We start from the raw sequence: 15,936 nt of genomic DNA on the forward strand, positions 1-15,936 counted from the left end.
AAAGGGCTACTGGTCTCAAATTTAGCTATTCTGTGGTTCTACTACAGACCAACACGGTTATCCTCTGAAACAGTCCAGTCCATACAGACTTCAAATGTTGGCCATTTTCCATTCTGCCTGAAGAGGGGCTCTGTGGAACCAGGAAACTTACACCCTTCAACTCCAACCTGCTGAATACAAGACATCATTTTACCTACTTAGTATTTCACATACTTCAGAATCAAAGCCATCAGCCACAATCTGCGTAACTCCATGGCCTGACTTATACCATTAACTGTAGCATGTGTCCCAGGTCCTATCCATCCGGAAGAAGTCCTCTGCCACAGTGAAGGAAGGAGCATAGTCCCTGCAGTCTGTGTTGGCGTAGGGGAAATATTCAGGGAGTCTAAAAGTGTCTAAGTGCTGGGAGCCACAAGATGTGCAGCAACATGTGGACGAGGTGTGGTTGTATTGGGTATGGGGGGGCTGCGGGTAGAGGCTTCCCTCTGACGATGCAAACATGCAGCTCTTGACGTCCAGGCAAGGAGAAGAACTGTAACTTAGTGGAGTCAATGAAGGCAGCTGAGGAGGGGAGTAGCTGTAATCGAAGGAGCTGGAGGGGTCCGAAGAATCCAGAGAGCCATGACCCTAAAATAAGGTGGAGAAGAAAGGGGGTATTTCATTAAAAACAAGAATCGGGATTGCAAGCCACAAGGAGCTGTGTTTGGCGGTGTTTGTGGAATGCACATGGACACATGAAGCTGTCTTCTACTCAGACCCTTGGTCCATCAAGGTCAGAATTGTCTACTCAGACTGGCAGCGGCTCTCCAGGTTCTCAAGCAGAGGTCTTTCAAAGCACCTACCACATGATCCGCACCTACCACATGATCCTCTGAACTGGAGATGCCAGGGGTTGAACCTGAGACTTTCTGCATGCCAAGCAGATGCTGTGCCACTGAGCCATGGCGTGTCCCTGAATGTTTCACTAACATCTCTATTTACAGAGACTCAAGTAGATCTCCCTATATGAGACCCTGGAAATTCCCTGCCAGTCAGAGTTGATAATGCTGAACTAGATAGGCCAAGACTAGATTTGTATGTGATTGTCCGCTTAGCAGAATCTACAAGCAAGTGCATGTTAAAGTCTAGGGTTGCCAACCTCCAGGCACTGGCTGGAGATCTCCTGCTATTACAGCTGCTCTCCAGCCGATAGAGATCAGTTCACCTGGAGAAAATGGCTGCTTTGGCAATTGGACTCTATGACATTGAAGTCCCTCCCCTCCCCAAACCCCGCCCTCCTCAGGCTCCACCTCAAAAATCTCCAGGTATTTTCCATCCTGGAGCTGGCAACCCTATAAGGGTCCAAGGCTTTGTGTGAGAGCACAGGTTTTTTTATGCAAAAGTTTCAAGCCTGGCATCTTCATTTAAAGAGCAAGACACATTTCGACAATACTTTCTCCTGCCCAAGAACTCGCTGCCCGTTAGAGTAGACTTGGATTGACCAATGGTCTGGCTCTGCATTAGGCGTCTTCGAATGGCCAATCATGTTGAACTGCTAATAGACAAATGAGCTTTGATTGAGAGCCAGTGTGGTGTAGTGGTTAAGAGTGGTGGTTTGGAGCAGTGGACTCTGATCTGGAGAACTGGGTTTGATTCCCCACTCCTCCACATGAGCAGCGGAGGCTAATCTGGTGAACTGGATTTGTTTCCCCACTCCTGCACAAGAAGCCAGCTGGGTGACCTTGGGCAAGTCACTCTCTCTCAGCCCCACCTACTTCACAGGGTGTCTGTTGTGGGGAGGGGAAGGTGATTATAAGCCGATTTGATTCTTCCTTAAGTGGTAGAGAAAGTCGGCATATAAAAACCCACTCGTCTTCTTCTTCATCAAGTGGGGGCGGCCAATTTTAATCAGTGTTGGTGTTTTTCAAGTCAAGGGGCAGTTTCTTTTCTTTCTTTTGAGAAGGGGTTGGGGAAGTTTTGTTTTGCTACAACAAGACTAACATGGCCACCTCTCTGGAATTATTTATTCATCATGGCTAGTAGCCACTGGTAGACTTCTCCTCCGTGAATCTGCCCAGTAAGTGGTACCTAATGTGTGGTTGGTCGGCATAACCAACAGGGTTTTTTTCAGCTGCAGATCCTCCAGGTCGTGACGTTCCCCGCCCCTGGATGTGAGGTTGCCACTTGATATCTGCTTTGCCTGCCAGAACACCCACCATGTACTCGCATGAAAAGGTCTTAAAATCATGGCCTGAATCTTATGCTTTTTCCTCTTTTATTTTGTAACATCTGGCCTGATGAAGAGTTCTGGGGAACTCAAAAGCTATGCATCATTGGGCTGGTCCTAATAAAAGGTATTACATGGACGGTGTTCTTGGCTTTTTGAAATTTCCATCTCTTTTTGGAGTGGTGGACGCTAATCTGGAGAACCAGGTTTGATTTCTCACTTCTCTACATGAGCGGCGGATGCTAATCTGGTGAACCGGGTTGGTTTCCCCACTCCTACACATGAAGCCAGCTAGGTGACCTTGGGCTAGTCACAGCTCTCTTAGAGCTCTCTCAGCCCCACCTACTTCACAGGGTGTCTGTTGTGGGGAGGGGAAGGTGATTGCAAGCCAGTTTGTTTCTTCCTTAAGTGGTAGAGAAATCCAGCGTACAAAAACTAACTCTTCTTCTTCATCATCTTATAACCTTCCTGGCATACTTGGAAAGTACTTGTTTATTCTGGAGGGCCCTTGAAACTAGTGGATATCCTCTGTCTTGTGTTGACATGATTTTAGATTGCCGCTGAAGCTTTTTCAACTGAGGAGGGGAGCTCTCATAGCTTATACTCCAAAACTCATGTTGGTCTCTAAGGTGTTCTTGGACTCACATGCAGCTGTTCTACTGTAGACCAACATGGCTACCCTCTGACACTGCATTTTTAGAAGGAGAGTTGGGTTTTATAACCTGCTTTTCTCTACTGTAAGGAGTCTCGAAACGGCTTACAATCGCCTCCCCCCACACACAACAGGCACCTTGTGAAGTAGGTGGGGCTGAGAGAGTTCTGAGAGAACTGTGACTGGCTCAAGGTCACCCAGCAGGCTTCAAGTGTACGAGTGGGGAAACCAACCCGGTTCTCCAGATTAGAGTCCGCCGTTCTTAACCACTACACCACGCTGGCTCCACATCTGCCATTGCCTGCTTCCACATGGGTTGAGAGAGTTCTGAGAGAACTGTGACTAGCCCATGGTCACCCTGCAGTCTTCACGTGGAGGAGCGGGGAATCAAACCACTACACCACACTGGCTCTCTTGTGTCTTTGGTGCTCCGGACAGTTCTATTTTCATGTTTCGGACACACTCAGTATTTTTGCTGTCTTTATGACCTTATGGTTGGTAAGCTGCCTCAGAGTGAGGCCGAATACAAATTTACTGAATAAACCCACAAAACCTAGGTGAGCTAAGACTGAACCTCAAATTACCAGGCTTTGGTTGAGGCAGGCAGGGCCAGGTGGGAAGCTGTCAGGGAAACCATGCAAACTGTCTTGAGCAGCCCCAGCGGGAGTGTCCAGCGGCATCTCTGTCTGAAGGCAGGCATCCACAAGCTGCTCCAGGTAGCTGGGGACCTCTTCACAGGAAGCACAGCTCTGGAGCTGCCACGGCTGCACACAGCCAGACGACGACGACGACGACGATGAAGAGACGGCATCTACATAAGGTGCTAAGAGAAGGAAACAGGGCATGGGATACCAGAACCGCTGCAGGCCACGGCTGGCCCGGGGTGAGCCTGACGCATCACACACACGGAAATGAAGCACATGAAGCTTTCCCCAACAGGCAGTTGGCTGTCCTCTCACCTCAGGCTTCGATTCACCACGGCAAATTGAGTCTTTGAAAGCTGTGGGTGTCCCTGTCAAACCATGGCCTCCCCTCACACAGAGAACATAGATAAATGCACCATACGATATTTTGCCATCGAGTTATTTGCTGAGGTGGTACACGTTGAACACATGAAGCTGCTTTCTACTGAATCAGACCCTCGGTCCATCAAAGTCAGTATTGTCTACTCAGACCGGCAGCGGTTCTCCCGGGTCTCAGCTGGAGGTCTTTCACATCACCTACTTGCCCAGTCCCTTTAACTGGAGATGCCAGGGATTGAACCAAGCAGAGGCTCTACCACTGAGCTACGGCCCTTCCCCAACGTTTTGGAAGGACGGCAAATAACCTGACAAAAATCATCCCATGCTGTATTTCTCTGTGTTCTCTGTGTGAAGGAGGGCCAGGGTTTGAGTTGGATACCCCAACTTTCAAAAACTCAGCCAGTGCTCCAAACTTCACAACAAAGGCTTTTGGTGACCGGAAAAAGAAATTAGTTTTAGGAAACAATTTAGGGTGTTCTTGCAATGGTCACTGCTATTTCAGAAGTCCTGAGGAACTTTCTCTGGCCATATTTTCAAGCATTTTATAATGTAGTCATTTATAAATTAATCACATTTGTCCTCCGAGGAGTTCTTGCCCCTCTTCCATTTCATCCTCAAAACAACCCTGTGAGGTAAGTTAGGCTAAGAGAGCGTGACTGGCCCAGGGTGACCCTGAGAACTTCATAGCTAAGTCGAGATTTGAACCCAAGACTTCTCATCCTAAGCCTACCTTTCGATGCTGTTCTGGGCCAGAACAAGTTCAAGATTTATGGAAAAGTTGATTTATATAGAATTATACAAATAAGAAGTCACAGAAGAAACTGACCATAGATAAGAAACTATTTTAGAAGCCCCGGGCTCTGATCATGTAGATTCTGTATTTTTAAAAATCTACTACTTTTCTATCATATTGTGAGATTCTTTGGATGTCATGAAATTATTTTTCTTGCCTTCTGTGGCTTGGAAAAATAAAGTTCACCTTCAGAACAAAAATTTATGCCACAAGATATCACAGAGTCTTTTTGGTACTGCTACATTCCCTTTTATTTCAGCTGCATGGAATTTCTCTTGTGAGTAAAGTTACTTTTTATTTGCCTGCCTCTGTAGAATCCAAGCAAATGCTGTTTATTTGCCTATATTTTTTTAAAAAAATCCTACCTGGAAAAAAATACATTTTTACAAGCCAGAAAAGGCTCTGAATGTCTCATATTTCTGTATTAGCATAAGCAAATTCATTTCCTGATTATTTCGGTATTTCATTGTCCAAATATATACCTGCAAATAACCCAACCAGAGGGTTTTAACAAAAACGTCCTGTTTCGCTACCAGCACGCAAAGGATATTGAGCTAAAAATCCCAAATTCCAGCTTCTTAACCCCTGACAGTTTTTTGGATAATTTGATACAACTGGAAAGAACTGTGAAATACTTGAGAAGATTTACAGAGAGAGAAAGGGAGATGAAAAAGCAGCAAACTCAGACTGGTCGAAAGAAGCGGCTCAGATCACCAGCAGGACATCCTGGATCCGTTCTGGCAAGAGGGGGAAAGAGGGAGGGGAAGAAAGAATCCAGGGTGGTCTGCCAAATTGCCATTCCCTTTGTGGCGGATCCTTTAGGAAACCAAAGACAAGCTGCCAACTGAGCTGGAGAAGCAAAGCTAAAAAAGTAAATACCTTCCCCCCTACCTGTCATCTGCATTTAGCAAGCTCTTTCCAAGGTTCTGATTGGCCAGGGCCCTAATGAAATGCACGTGGCCGACTTCAAGATAGGATTCCAGATGCGGCCTGAGAAAGTTTGATATGAAGTGGGGCAAGTGAAAGGGGGGGGGGCTTTTTGTACCAACCTGGACAGGGAGGGGAGAACGCTTCCGTGATCTGGACACTGCCATCGCTGGAAACCTGAGAACAGAAGAGGGGGACATCAAAAGCCCAGCCAAGCTGGGTGTGTTTCTCCATTTGGATGTCTTGCTCTTCCCTCCCCCTGCATCCACTCACTTACACAGTGGAGGTAAGTCCAGGATTTCTCTCCCTGCAAAAGCTGAATTGTTGCATGCGAGGGCAGCGCTCGTGAGCGCAGGGCTTTAAAAGGAGAAGGCGGCTGTGGCTGCTCTCTGGTTCCACACCGTGGGTGCTCGGTGCTCTCCGAGATCCACGATGAGCTCCTGAGCTGTTTCAAGCATGAAAATACCTGACACCTCTTCAGCAGTGCCCTGTCCTGCTTCTGCGGTTTGCCACGGGACAGGGCTTGCCACTTTTAAAACATATGGTTGACACACTTCTGTATAAGTGACTGTAAAGCCACCGGGGGAGCAGGAAATCGCGGAGGTAAGAGGGAGGTCAAGGGCCACCGGCAGGTCTTATTTGCAAAGCGTTTCCCCTGGAATTTACAGCCCTCCTTTGCTTGCACACAACCCAGTCCTTCAGGGCAAGTATTTGAGCAGCTGCCTCTGCGTTGGAGGCAATCTGCCCTTGCTCTGAGCTCCAGCTGTCAAGGATGGCAACCGAAATGTTGTTAAAACCAAGTTTGACGCAAAGGCAAAGGTTTCTCCTTGGACAAAATCATCCGAGCAACGTCCAAAGTTTTGAGATAAGACAAGTAAAAATTCCTTGGGAGGGTCCATGCATGGGGGTTTCTAGAAAAGTGAATCTTTCCCAAAAATTTAACAGGAAGCCAAAGTCATCTTGAAAAGCAAGTCTCGGGCATCCCAAAAAGAATAGTCCCTGCTGCCTTTTAGTACTGGTTCCTCTGAGTTTTCCAGTGGCAACTAATTCAAACTTAGAACTGAACCACCGCAGAGGAAGCACAAACCCCTATATCTGTCCAGAACCAACTCCAGCAGGGATTGGTTGGAAAAATTCTACACAAATTAGGGTTACCAACCTCCAGGTAGGCCATGGAGATCTCCTGGAATTACTACTGACCTCCCGGCTAGAGGGATCCGTTCCCCGGGAGGAAATGGCTGCTTTGGAGGGTGGACTCTATGACTTTATACCCTGCTAAGCTCTCTCCCCTCCTCAAAACCTGCCCTCCTTAGGCTCTACCCCCAAATCTCCAGGAATTTCCCAGCCTGGAGTTGGTAACCCTACAAATGTTCACAGCAGGACACTCCTGCTAGACCATTGCTACTAGCAGGTAGCTTTCCCCCCTACCATGGTGGGGTTCATATTTCCAGAGTGACATTTAAATCCAGGTTTATTACCACAGTCTCCTAAGCAACCAGAGACAAAGGGGCACAGCAGTGCATTCCAGGAAATTGATTAATTACTCCCATCTTTATCTAAGAGTTTCCTTATCAGAGTGATTATTATACTTCTTTACATACTGCAAAAACCGCCGCTCTCTGCAGAAAGCAAAGCATTGGTTGGGGTGGTGGGAAGGGAGCGATTAGAACAGGGGTAGTTATGGATAAAACTGAAGCAAATCCTGTGGGGGAAACTGAAATGAAGCTAACACCCTGAAGCAGAATCAGGTATCGTTACTGAAGTGTGCCTCTGTTACTAAACACATTTCCAAATCCTATGGCCTGAATAAAATTTTGATTTCTGTCGGCGTGACTCACAGCACTGACTTTACACGAAATAGTTCAGTTTGCTCAAAGGCTTGCTGATCAAGAAACAAGAATGCAAACCCGTCTTTATGCATATATGGGTAGAGCGATTTTTATTTCATTCTTTGCGCTGTCTTTTTAATATCTGCTGGAAATGGCGATGTCTGAAGAAGGATTCTGTGTAACTCAGAAGGTCACGTCCTTCCAGCATTCAGAGCCAACAGAAAAATTCGTGTTCTCCTGTCTGCCTCTCTCCTGCCAGGGGATTTAACCAGCTCACCTACCTGTGCCCCAAAACCTCACAGTTATTAAAGAGAGCAAGAGGCTGTTTACAATGCAGGTGGAAACCAACCTACGTTGCGTGGCTTACACTTTCTTTATGATAGCATAAAGAGAGGTTTTCGAGTGAATGGGACTCACTGCGTTCCAGTGTGACCGGGCTCAGATCACCAAAAAGAGACTCTATTTGTGGTCGCAGGTGGCCGGGCAGCACAGTTTCCTACTCAATCTTCTGCTGAAAGAGCAACAGGTGTTGACTGGACTAAATTTGGGGGGTAGTGGAGCTGCCAGCATCTGTATGAGAAGAGCTAAGCCAGCCTAAACAAAAGGAGCTCATGGCATTATAAAGCACTGGCTTTATAAGGGCCATCTCTGTGTTGATTCACCCATGTGTGTTCATCAGTCAATGCTCCCCTCATGTGAATGGGTCACATCCGATATACCACTGCCGAAAGAGTTTGCACACCGATTGTCAACAATCCACATGTTCAGCCACCAATCATCCAGATGTGAACTTAGGCAGTTCATGAGAGGGAGGGCAGGAAGGGTTGGGTCAATGTTTGGCTCTCATGGCCTTCTTACATGCCCAGGGAAATGATAATCGCCACTCTGGGGTCAGGAAGCAATTTTCCTGTAGGCCAGATTGGCCAGGGATCCTGGAGGATATTGTTTGTCCATCTTCTGGGCATGGAGTAGGGGTCACTGAAGCGGGGGGAAGGTAGTTGTGAATGTCCTGCATTGTGTAGAGGGTTGGACTAGATGACCCTGGTTGTCCCTTCTGTCCCTTCCAACTCTATGATTCTGTCATTCATGCATGTGTGGGCAGATTTCTCTACCCCTTACACCTATCCACTTGATGGCTGGCAGCTGAATGTGTGGACCAATCTCACTGGAAAGCACTGCACTTGAGCCCAAATAAAGACAGGTGATGGCCCCTTCACACATACAGCTTGGCATTTGAACAAGGCCACATTTCTGGGGAATCAGTGGTGTTTAAAGCAGGGATGTGCAGAAGGTGATATACTGGCAGCTCACTGACTAGTTTTGAATGGAGGGCCTCATGCCAGCTGGTTGATGGGATTATAGCCAGAATGCTAAATTAGGTGGCAGCCTGGTCTGACCCAGCAAAGCTCATCTTGCTTTTGATGCAAGGATGCACACTCAGGACAGAGGAGGACAGATTAGCTGCACCAATGGTGAAACAGTCCTCAACATGCCCGAACCTCAACATGCCCAAACCTCAATATACCTTCGTGTTGCAAATTTATAACCGCATGATTTCTAGTCAAAAGAGAAAGCAGAAGGTGTGAGACTCAAGCCAAGTCACAAAACCAACACCTAAAAGGAACTGAGGCAACCTGGGCTTCAACATTCGTGCCTCTTTGCTTCCTGCTGTTTTAGAAGTGGCAGTTGAGACTCCCAGTGTTTTACAAAAGAGCACCACTGTTGTTCATCTAAAGCTTATAACTGAATACAAAACATCAACAAGGTAAGTACATATAAACCATAGATTAATACAATATTTCTTTTCGCAGGTATATTGAAATAACTCAAGGGTGTTAGACCATTGGTGGAAAGCAGGTAAGTTCAGAAATCATTTCCACCAATGGTCTAACACCTTTGCGTTATTTCAATATACCTGCGAAAAGAAATATTGTATTAATCTATGGTTTATATGTACTTACCTTGTTGATGTTTTGTATTCAGTTATAAGCTTTAGATGAACAACAGTGGTGCTCTTTTGTGAGACACTGGGAGACTCATTTTTCTTCGCAGTAAGTCTCAGGTAAATTGTTAGCTTGTAGTTAATAGACCACTTGCCATTGTGCTGGTTAAACTAGAACATCAGGGGAAGAGTTTTAGCTCACCCTGCTTTCTCCCTGACAAGTGACTTTTCTAGATAGAGGATTTTCTTCTCTTCCTTTTACATTTTCTTGTTGAGGGGGGGGGGGGCTTCACCATGCAACCCCCACCACCAACAGTCTGGTGAGTTCTTTGTCTCGCCTGGTCTACAGCTTCAGGCCTTCACATGAGGAAGAATCAAGGGACAGGCGTGTCTCATTCCTTCCACAGAAAGAAGATGCTCAACCATTAATGTGGGACAAGAAAATGAGAGGAAGAGCCCCCTCCATAAACCCCACACGGAAGAAGGATGGTGCTTACAGCTTCCTCGGCCACGGCCTGCTTGGCTCTCCTCTGCTGCAGAAGTTCTTTCACAGTGATCTTGACACGGACACCTTGGTAGACTTTTGGCTTTCCTGAACGGGTGGAATCACAAATGAGAGTTTTGCAGAGAAGGGAAACCACGGCAGAGCGGCAGTTATGTTGCGAATGAGGAAAGGTGGTGTGATGTCATGAATAAGCCATCTTATTTGGGGCTATAGCATTGTTACAGAGGTCTGGTTTTGCACGCCAGGTTGCCACTGGAAGGGAGCAGGCGCTGGGAAAGGCCTTTCACTGCCCCAGTCCTTGGAGAGCCACTACCAGTCAGAGCAGAGAAGACCTGAGCTCAATGGACTGTCTATTGATAGCAGTTCATGTTTTGTGAGGAAGCGAGAGTCAGCGTAGTGTAGTGGTTAAGAGTGGCGGACTCTGATCTGGAGAGCCTGGTTCGATTCCCCACTCCTCCACATGAAGCCAGCTGGGTGACCTTGGGCCAGTCACGTTTCTCTCCAAACTCTCTCAGCACCACCTACCTCACAAGGTGCCTGTTATGGGGGAGGGGGGAAAGGGAAGGTGATTGTAAGCCAGTTTGAGTCTCATTAAAGGTAGAGAAAAGCAGGGTATAAAAACCAATTCTTCTGCTTCTTCTAAGGTATGGCTATTGTGAGCAAGTTTATCCTACAGGCTTGATATGCCTGGGAGGAAAATGGTCATGATGAATGTAGGAATCTCTTCAAAGGACCTTGTTAGGAAATGTTGTTTTCCAAGCACCCATAGGGGCTTAGAGGGGTTTGCACATACAAAAAGAGCAGCTTAAATTCTAGAAGTCAGTCGGCTGAAGGGCGGGGGGGCGGGGGGGACTCTGCTTCTGGGGAGCAGAGGGGTCAGTGTCGTGTAGTGGGTAGAGTATCTAAGATCTGGGAGACCCAGGTTCGAATCCTCACTCTGCCATGGAAATTCACTGGGAGACTTTGGACAAGTCACAGTTCCTCAGCCTAACCTACTTTATAGGGTTGTTGTGAGGATTAAACGGAGAACAATGTCAGCCACTTTGGGTCCCCGTTGGGGAGGAAGGTGGGGGTATAATAAATAAATCGATAAATAAGACCATGAGGGCCTCCGCTTCTCCTTGGGTATTTGAAAATAAAACAAAAACTACACAGACCCCTTAAGTGTCCTGGGCTCTCTCCTCTCTGTGGCTCTGCTGATGCCAGGGGGAAAAGACTATTCCTGCGTTGGAATCCGGAGGTGGGAGGTGCTGTCAAGGCAACTTATAGCAACCCCATAGGGTTTTCATGGCAGGAGACAAACAGAAGGGAGGGGCCGTGGCTCAGTGGTAGAGCATCTGTTTGGCATGCAGAAAGTCCCAGGTTCAATCCCCGGCATCTCCAGTTCAAGGAACCAGGCAAGTAGGTGATGTGAAAGACCCCTTCCAGAGACCCTGGAGAGCTGCTGCCAGTCTGAGTAGACAATACTGACCTTGATGGACCAACAGTCTGATTCGGCAGAAGGCAGCTTCCTTGGTGTGTGTGTATTGGTCTGGATTAAGTTTCAGCTTTACACAACATATATCTCACCTGTACTTCCTGTCATGGCCCTTTGGTCTTGCTGTTTCCAACTGTGGTTTAGTGGTACAGCCTCTGGTTGGCAAGCAGAAGGTCCCTGGTTCAGTCTCTGGCATCTCCAGTTAAAGGGACTAGGCAAATAGGTGATGTGAAAGACCACAGCCTGAGACCCTGGAGAGCCACTGCCGGTCTGATTAGACAATACTGACTGTGGTGGACCAAGGGTCTGATTCAGTATAAGGCAGCTTCATGTGTGCATGTGTGCACGTTTGCTATTAACTGCCTCTGCACAGAAACCCTGGACTTTCTTGATGGTTTTCCATCCAAGTACTAACTATGGTTGACCCTGCTTAGCTTCCAAGATCAGGCTAGCCTAAGCCATCCAGGTATGCTAGTATCTTAAATACTAGTTGGATTGGGATTTTTTTGCATAGCACCCAGCTCCTGGTTGCCAAGGATTAGAGAGCCGCCTCAGGAAAACAAGAGATTTAGCCACAGGTCAGTTAGAGAAGTCTTCTGAAGATATTCTGGCTTGTACATCAGCAGAGAGAATTCCAGGACAGAGTTCCAGGGCTGCAGAACATCTTCCCGCATCTTCTGGATTTATTACTCAGATGAAATTAAGATAGCCAGTGCTGTCATACTTAACAGAGTTGAACTACGATTTGGGAGATCTGAGTTCAAATCCTCCGAAGAAGCTGCCTAACACAGTCAGACCATTGGTCTATCAAGATTAGTATTGTCTACTCTGACCGGCAGTGGCTCTCCAGTGTTGGGGCAGATCTTTCACATCACCTCTTTTTAGCTGGGGAAGCTGGAGCCTGAGAGTGGGACCCTGGCACACTAAGCAGATACAGCCCTTCCCAAGTCAGTCAAGGAGCTCATCGAGGTTTTACCTTGGATTCACTGCTCTCTAGATGCACGTTTTCCCTATCCAAATTCTCAAAACTCTGCATGGGGGCTTATTTTTGAGTTCTGGGAATTCGGATGGGGAATAGGTGCATCTAGAGAGTGGCAAATCCAAAGCAAAACCTCCCATGCACAAATGGCCTCAGTCTCACCCACCTTACAGGGTTGTTGTGAGGCTCCAGCCACAGCTGCACATAGTGACAATGGAGAAACATGTGTGTTCAGGTAATGAGTATCTCAAGTTGGACGCACATAAAGGGCTACCCTCCAGCTCGATCGCAGTGGCCTCTAAACTCCGTGTGAAGCATGGACGAAGTGAGACTAGGACATGGAGTAATGGATTTAAACTAAGAGAAAAGCGATTCCACCTAAACATTAGGAAGAACTTTCTGACAGTGAGGGCTGTTCGACAGTGGACTGCGCTGCCTCGGAGGGTGGTGGAGACCGTCTTTGGAGGTCTTTAAGCAGAGGCTGGATGGCCATCTGTCGGGAGTGCTTTGATTGTGGGATCCTGCTTGGTGAGGGGAGGGTTGGGGTCACAGGGGATATGGGGGGAGGTAGTTGTTAATTTCCTGCATTGGGCAGGGGGTTGGACTAGATGACCCTGGTGGTCCCTTCCAACTCTATGATTCTATGATTTTTACTTTCCTGGGAAGCCCATGAAGTTTGGCTGCTCCTTCAGTCCTGTTCCCACCGTGTCAGTCCTGTTCCCACCGTGGTGTAGTGGTTAAGAGCGGTGGTTCGGAGCAGTGGACTCTGATCTGGAGAACCGGGTTTGATTCCCCCCTCCTCCACATGAACGGCGGAGGCTAATCTGGTGAACCGGGTTAGTTTCCCCACTCCTACAAATGAAGCCAGCTTGGTGACCTTGGGCTAGTCACAGCTCTCTCAGCCCCACCTACCTAACAAGGTGTCTGTTGTGGGGAGGGGAAGGTGATTGTAAGCTGGTTTGATTCACATTCATCAGCCCCTCCAGTTTTTCAGGGCCAGTTCTCTGGTCATGTCCCCCAAGCAATCGCTTGCAGCCACACAAGGAGGGGGCCGGTGCACAGCAAAGGGTCCCGGGGACAACAGAGGGCCGGCATCCCCTCCTGGACTCGGTCGCTTGTGGTGCGACCCAGGAGAGGAAAAGGGATCCCCTTTGGACTGGGCGCGTCCCCACCGCCAATCCAGCCGGGTCGGGCTGGAGCTTGTAGAATCACAGAGTTGGAAGGGACCTCCAGGGTCATCTAGTCCAACCCCCTGCCCAATGCAGGAAATTCACAACTACCTCTCCCCACACACACCCCAGTGACCCCCGACTCCCTGCCCAGAAGATGGCCAACCCCCACCCTTCCTCGAAGGAAGCGCGCACGGTGGCTCTGCTCCGGGCAAGACCCTCGCAGGGAGGGTCTCCGTCGCCCCCTCCCCCCGCGCCCCCCCAGAGGAAGCCTGAGGCTTGGGGGGGGGGACTCTCCGCGCCTGTCCCCCGAGGCCCCTCTCTCCCCTCCGAGGGCGGCAGCTGGCCGGGCGCGGGCAGGGAAAGGCTGCCCGGGGCGGCTCCGCGCGGACCGAGCCGGGAACGTCCCGTCGAGCCGCGGCTCCCGGCCAGGTAGGGCCCGGGGGAAGAGCGCGGTCGAGCATCTGCTTGGCATGCAGACGGGGGGAAGAGGAGACGGAGCGCCGGGAGCAGCCCGCGCCTCCGCCGCCGGCCCCGATCCCCCCGCCCCAGGAGCTCCACGCCCTTCGGGCACGGAGCTCCGCCGCCTTCCGCGGCAGGGAGCGCAGCGCTCTTTGGCGAGCCCCCACCCACCCACGGGGGGAGCCGAGCTGGCCGGCTTTGCGGCAGGGCCCTCCCCCGGGGTCCCGTCGGCTGCCCGGCGAGGAGGAAACCCCTCCGGCGGGGCCCGATCCGGTCCCCGTGAACTCGGAAGGAAGCCCCCGGCCTTCGGGAGCGTTTCGCGCCGGGGTAGGACCGCAGCCTCCGGCCGCGCTGCGGTCCCGACCTCTCCATCCTTGCTTGGAAGGGAGCCCGGAGGAAGGGGCTGACTTCCGAGTAAACGCGCAGAGGGCTGACTTGCGCGTGCACTGGTCGGGCAGGGTTGGGATCAGGTTGGGTCACGAATCGTTCAGCCGGGGGTGGGGGGAGGCGGGCGCGTGCCTCCCCCTCCCCGATCCGTTTCGACGCGCGTTGGCTCCGGAGCCTAAAGGGCCACCGAGGTGCGCAGCATCAGGAGAGATCTCCTCCGATTCCTCCACCCCCCCTCCCTCCCGCCCCATTAATAATTGACAATGCAAACTCATTCGGAGTCGCGCTCCGTGGGTTTAGCCCGGAATAGCCTTGCCCCGGGACTCCCCGGGGAGAGGCCCCCAGGGCCTCCCATTGGCATAGGCGCCGGGTCCAGCGTCTCCCCCAATCGGCTCCAGCCGTGCGCAGACGCGCAAACTGCGCCTTGAGCGTCGGAGGCGGCCGGGTTTTGGGGAGGGGGTGTTGGCGAGGCCGGCTGCCTCGGGGCGCTCGGGGGGCGCGCGTCTGCCGGCCCCGCGGGGGTTGCGTTGCGCGGCAGTGCCGCCCCTGGACACAAAGGGGATAGCACGGCGTGGTGGGAAGCGGGGTGGGGGGCACAGGGGACCTTGGATCCCCATCGCCTTGCCAAGAGGGGAGCTGGGAGACCCCCGCTGAAAGCCCGAGGGGCTCCTTTGCGCTCCCTGAGCCTCCCCCGGGGAAATGGGGAGCGTCCCGGCGGCTGGCTGAGCCCCACTGTAGGGCTCTGATCATCCCCCTGAATATTAAAATCCGCAGCAAATCACCGGCCAGGTTACCTTGTGGGAGTCTTAAATTGCACCGGTCTGCGGAGGGGGAGAGGGCTTTGAGGCTGGAGGTTTGCAGCCCCTGACCGGGTGGCTTGAAATGTGCGCAAATGTACAAAACAGGTGAAGGATTAGCATTGTTTGTGTGTGTGCGCCTGCCTGTTAACGAATCGCTTTAACAATCAGTTTGGAGCAGCCGCATTCCAGAGCCGTTCCTGCTGCAGAGCTGCTTCTCCCCCCCCCCCTCCAGCGCTCGCGTTATGGCGCTGGGTGTGTATATATTTTATGTATATGAGTTCGCATCGCCTGCTTTTAACATGCATGCATTAAAAAAACACTGTTGGATTTCGTGGCTCTTTTCATGCTCCAAACCACTGACTTCCTTTCTCTTCTCTGCTTCTCTCTCCCCCCTTTTTTCTATTTGAAGGCAAAAAAAAAAAAAACGATCCCAAAAATCACATGGAAGAGAATTAATCTGCCACCCCCTCTTTTTAAAAAAAGCCCATGAAGATAAAGACCAAAAATGCAATTTACCTGACATGTTGCAGAAGAGAAGGAGAAACTTTGCACACTAAAGCAATGTTGTGTGGAGGGAAAGGATCCTTCCTCTGAGCTTCCTAGATTGCAAGCGTGGGACACACAAGAAAAGAAGAATTTTACAATTAAAACAAAAATCCAAGTCCATCGGGCAGCTCTCAAGTGGGAAGCAAACAATATTAATGTTTTATACCTACGGATATAAGTTTGAATTTTTCTCCCCACAAGCCAAGTATTTAAAACCTCTAGAAACCAATGATTTGACAA

At 49.9% G+C, this 15,936-nt stretch overlaps 1 protein-coding gene across 1 annotated transcript; it reads right to left on the reverse strand.

Annotated features, from left to right (window-relative positions):
- Positions 1-270: 270 nt before the first annotated feature.
- Positions 271-15,682, reverse strand: POU2AF3 (POU class 2 homeobox associating factor 3). The gene is made up of 5 exons (XM_056860850.1): positions 15,667-15,682; positions 9,869-9,963; positions 5,723-5,777; positions 3,443-3,681; positions 271-627 (listed from the first exon to the last, which is right to left on the reverse strand). The coding sequence occupies exons 1-5, from the start codon at positions 15,671-15,673 to the stop codon at positions 271-273; spliced, it is 753 nt and encodes a 250-aa protein (XP_056716828.1). The 5' UTR covers positions 15,674-15,682.
- Between the last annotated feature and the right edge of the window lie 254 nt (positions 15,683-15,936).

This window comes from Euleptes europaea, chromosome 14 (genome assembly GCF_029931775.1).
Source record: "Euleptes europaea isolate rEulEur1 chromosome 14, rEulEur1.hap1, whole genome shotgun sequence".
Lineage (NCBI taxonomy): Eukaryota > Metazoa > Chordata > Lepidosauria > Squamata > Sphaerodactylidae > Euleptes > Euleptes europaea.

Bases quoted from the DNA above. Each gene is read 5' to 3' on its own strand.
- POU2AF3 (XM_056860850.1), bottom strand. The intron at 3,682-5,722 runs GTTGGTACAAAA...TCCTTCTCTTAG, and splicing joins GTTCTCCCCTCCCTGTCCAG to CACCTTATGTAGATGCCGTC. The intron at 628-3,442 runs GTAATTTGAGGT...ACCTTATTTTAG, and splicing joins CCTGCCTCAACCAAAGCCTG to GGTCATGGCTCTCTGGATTC.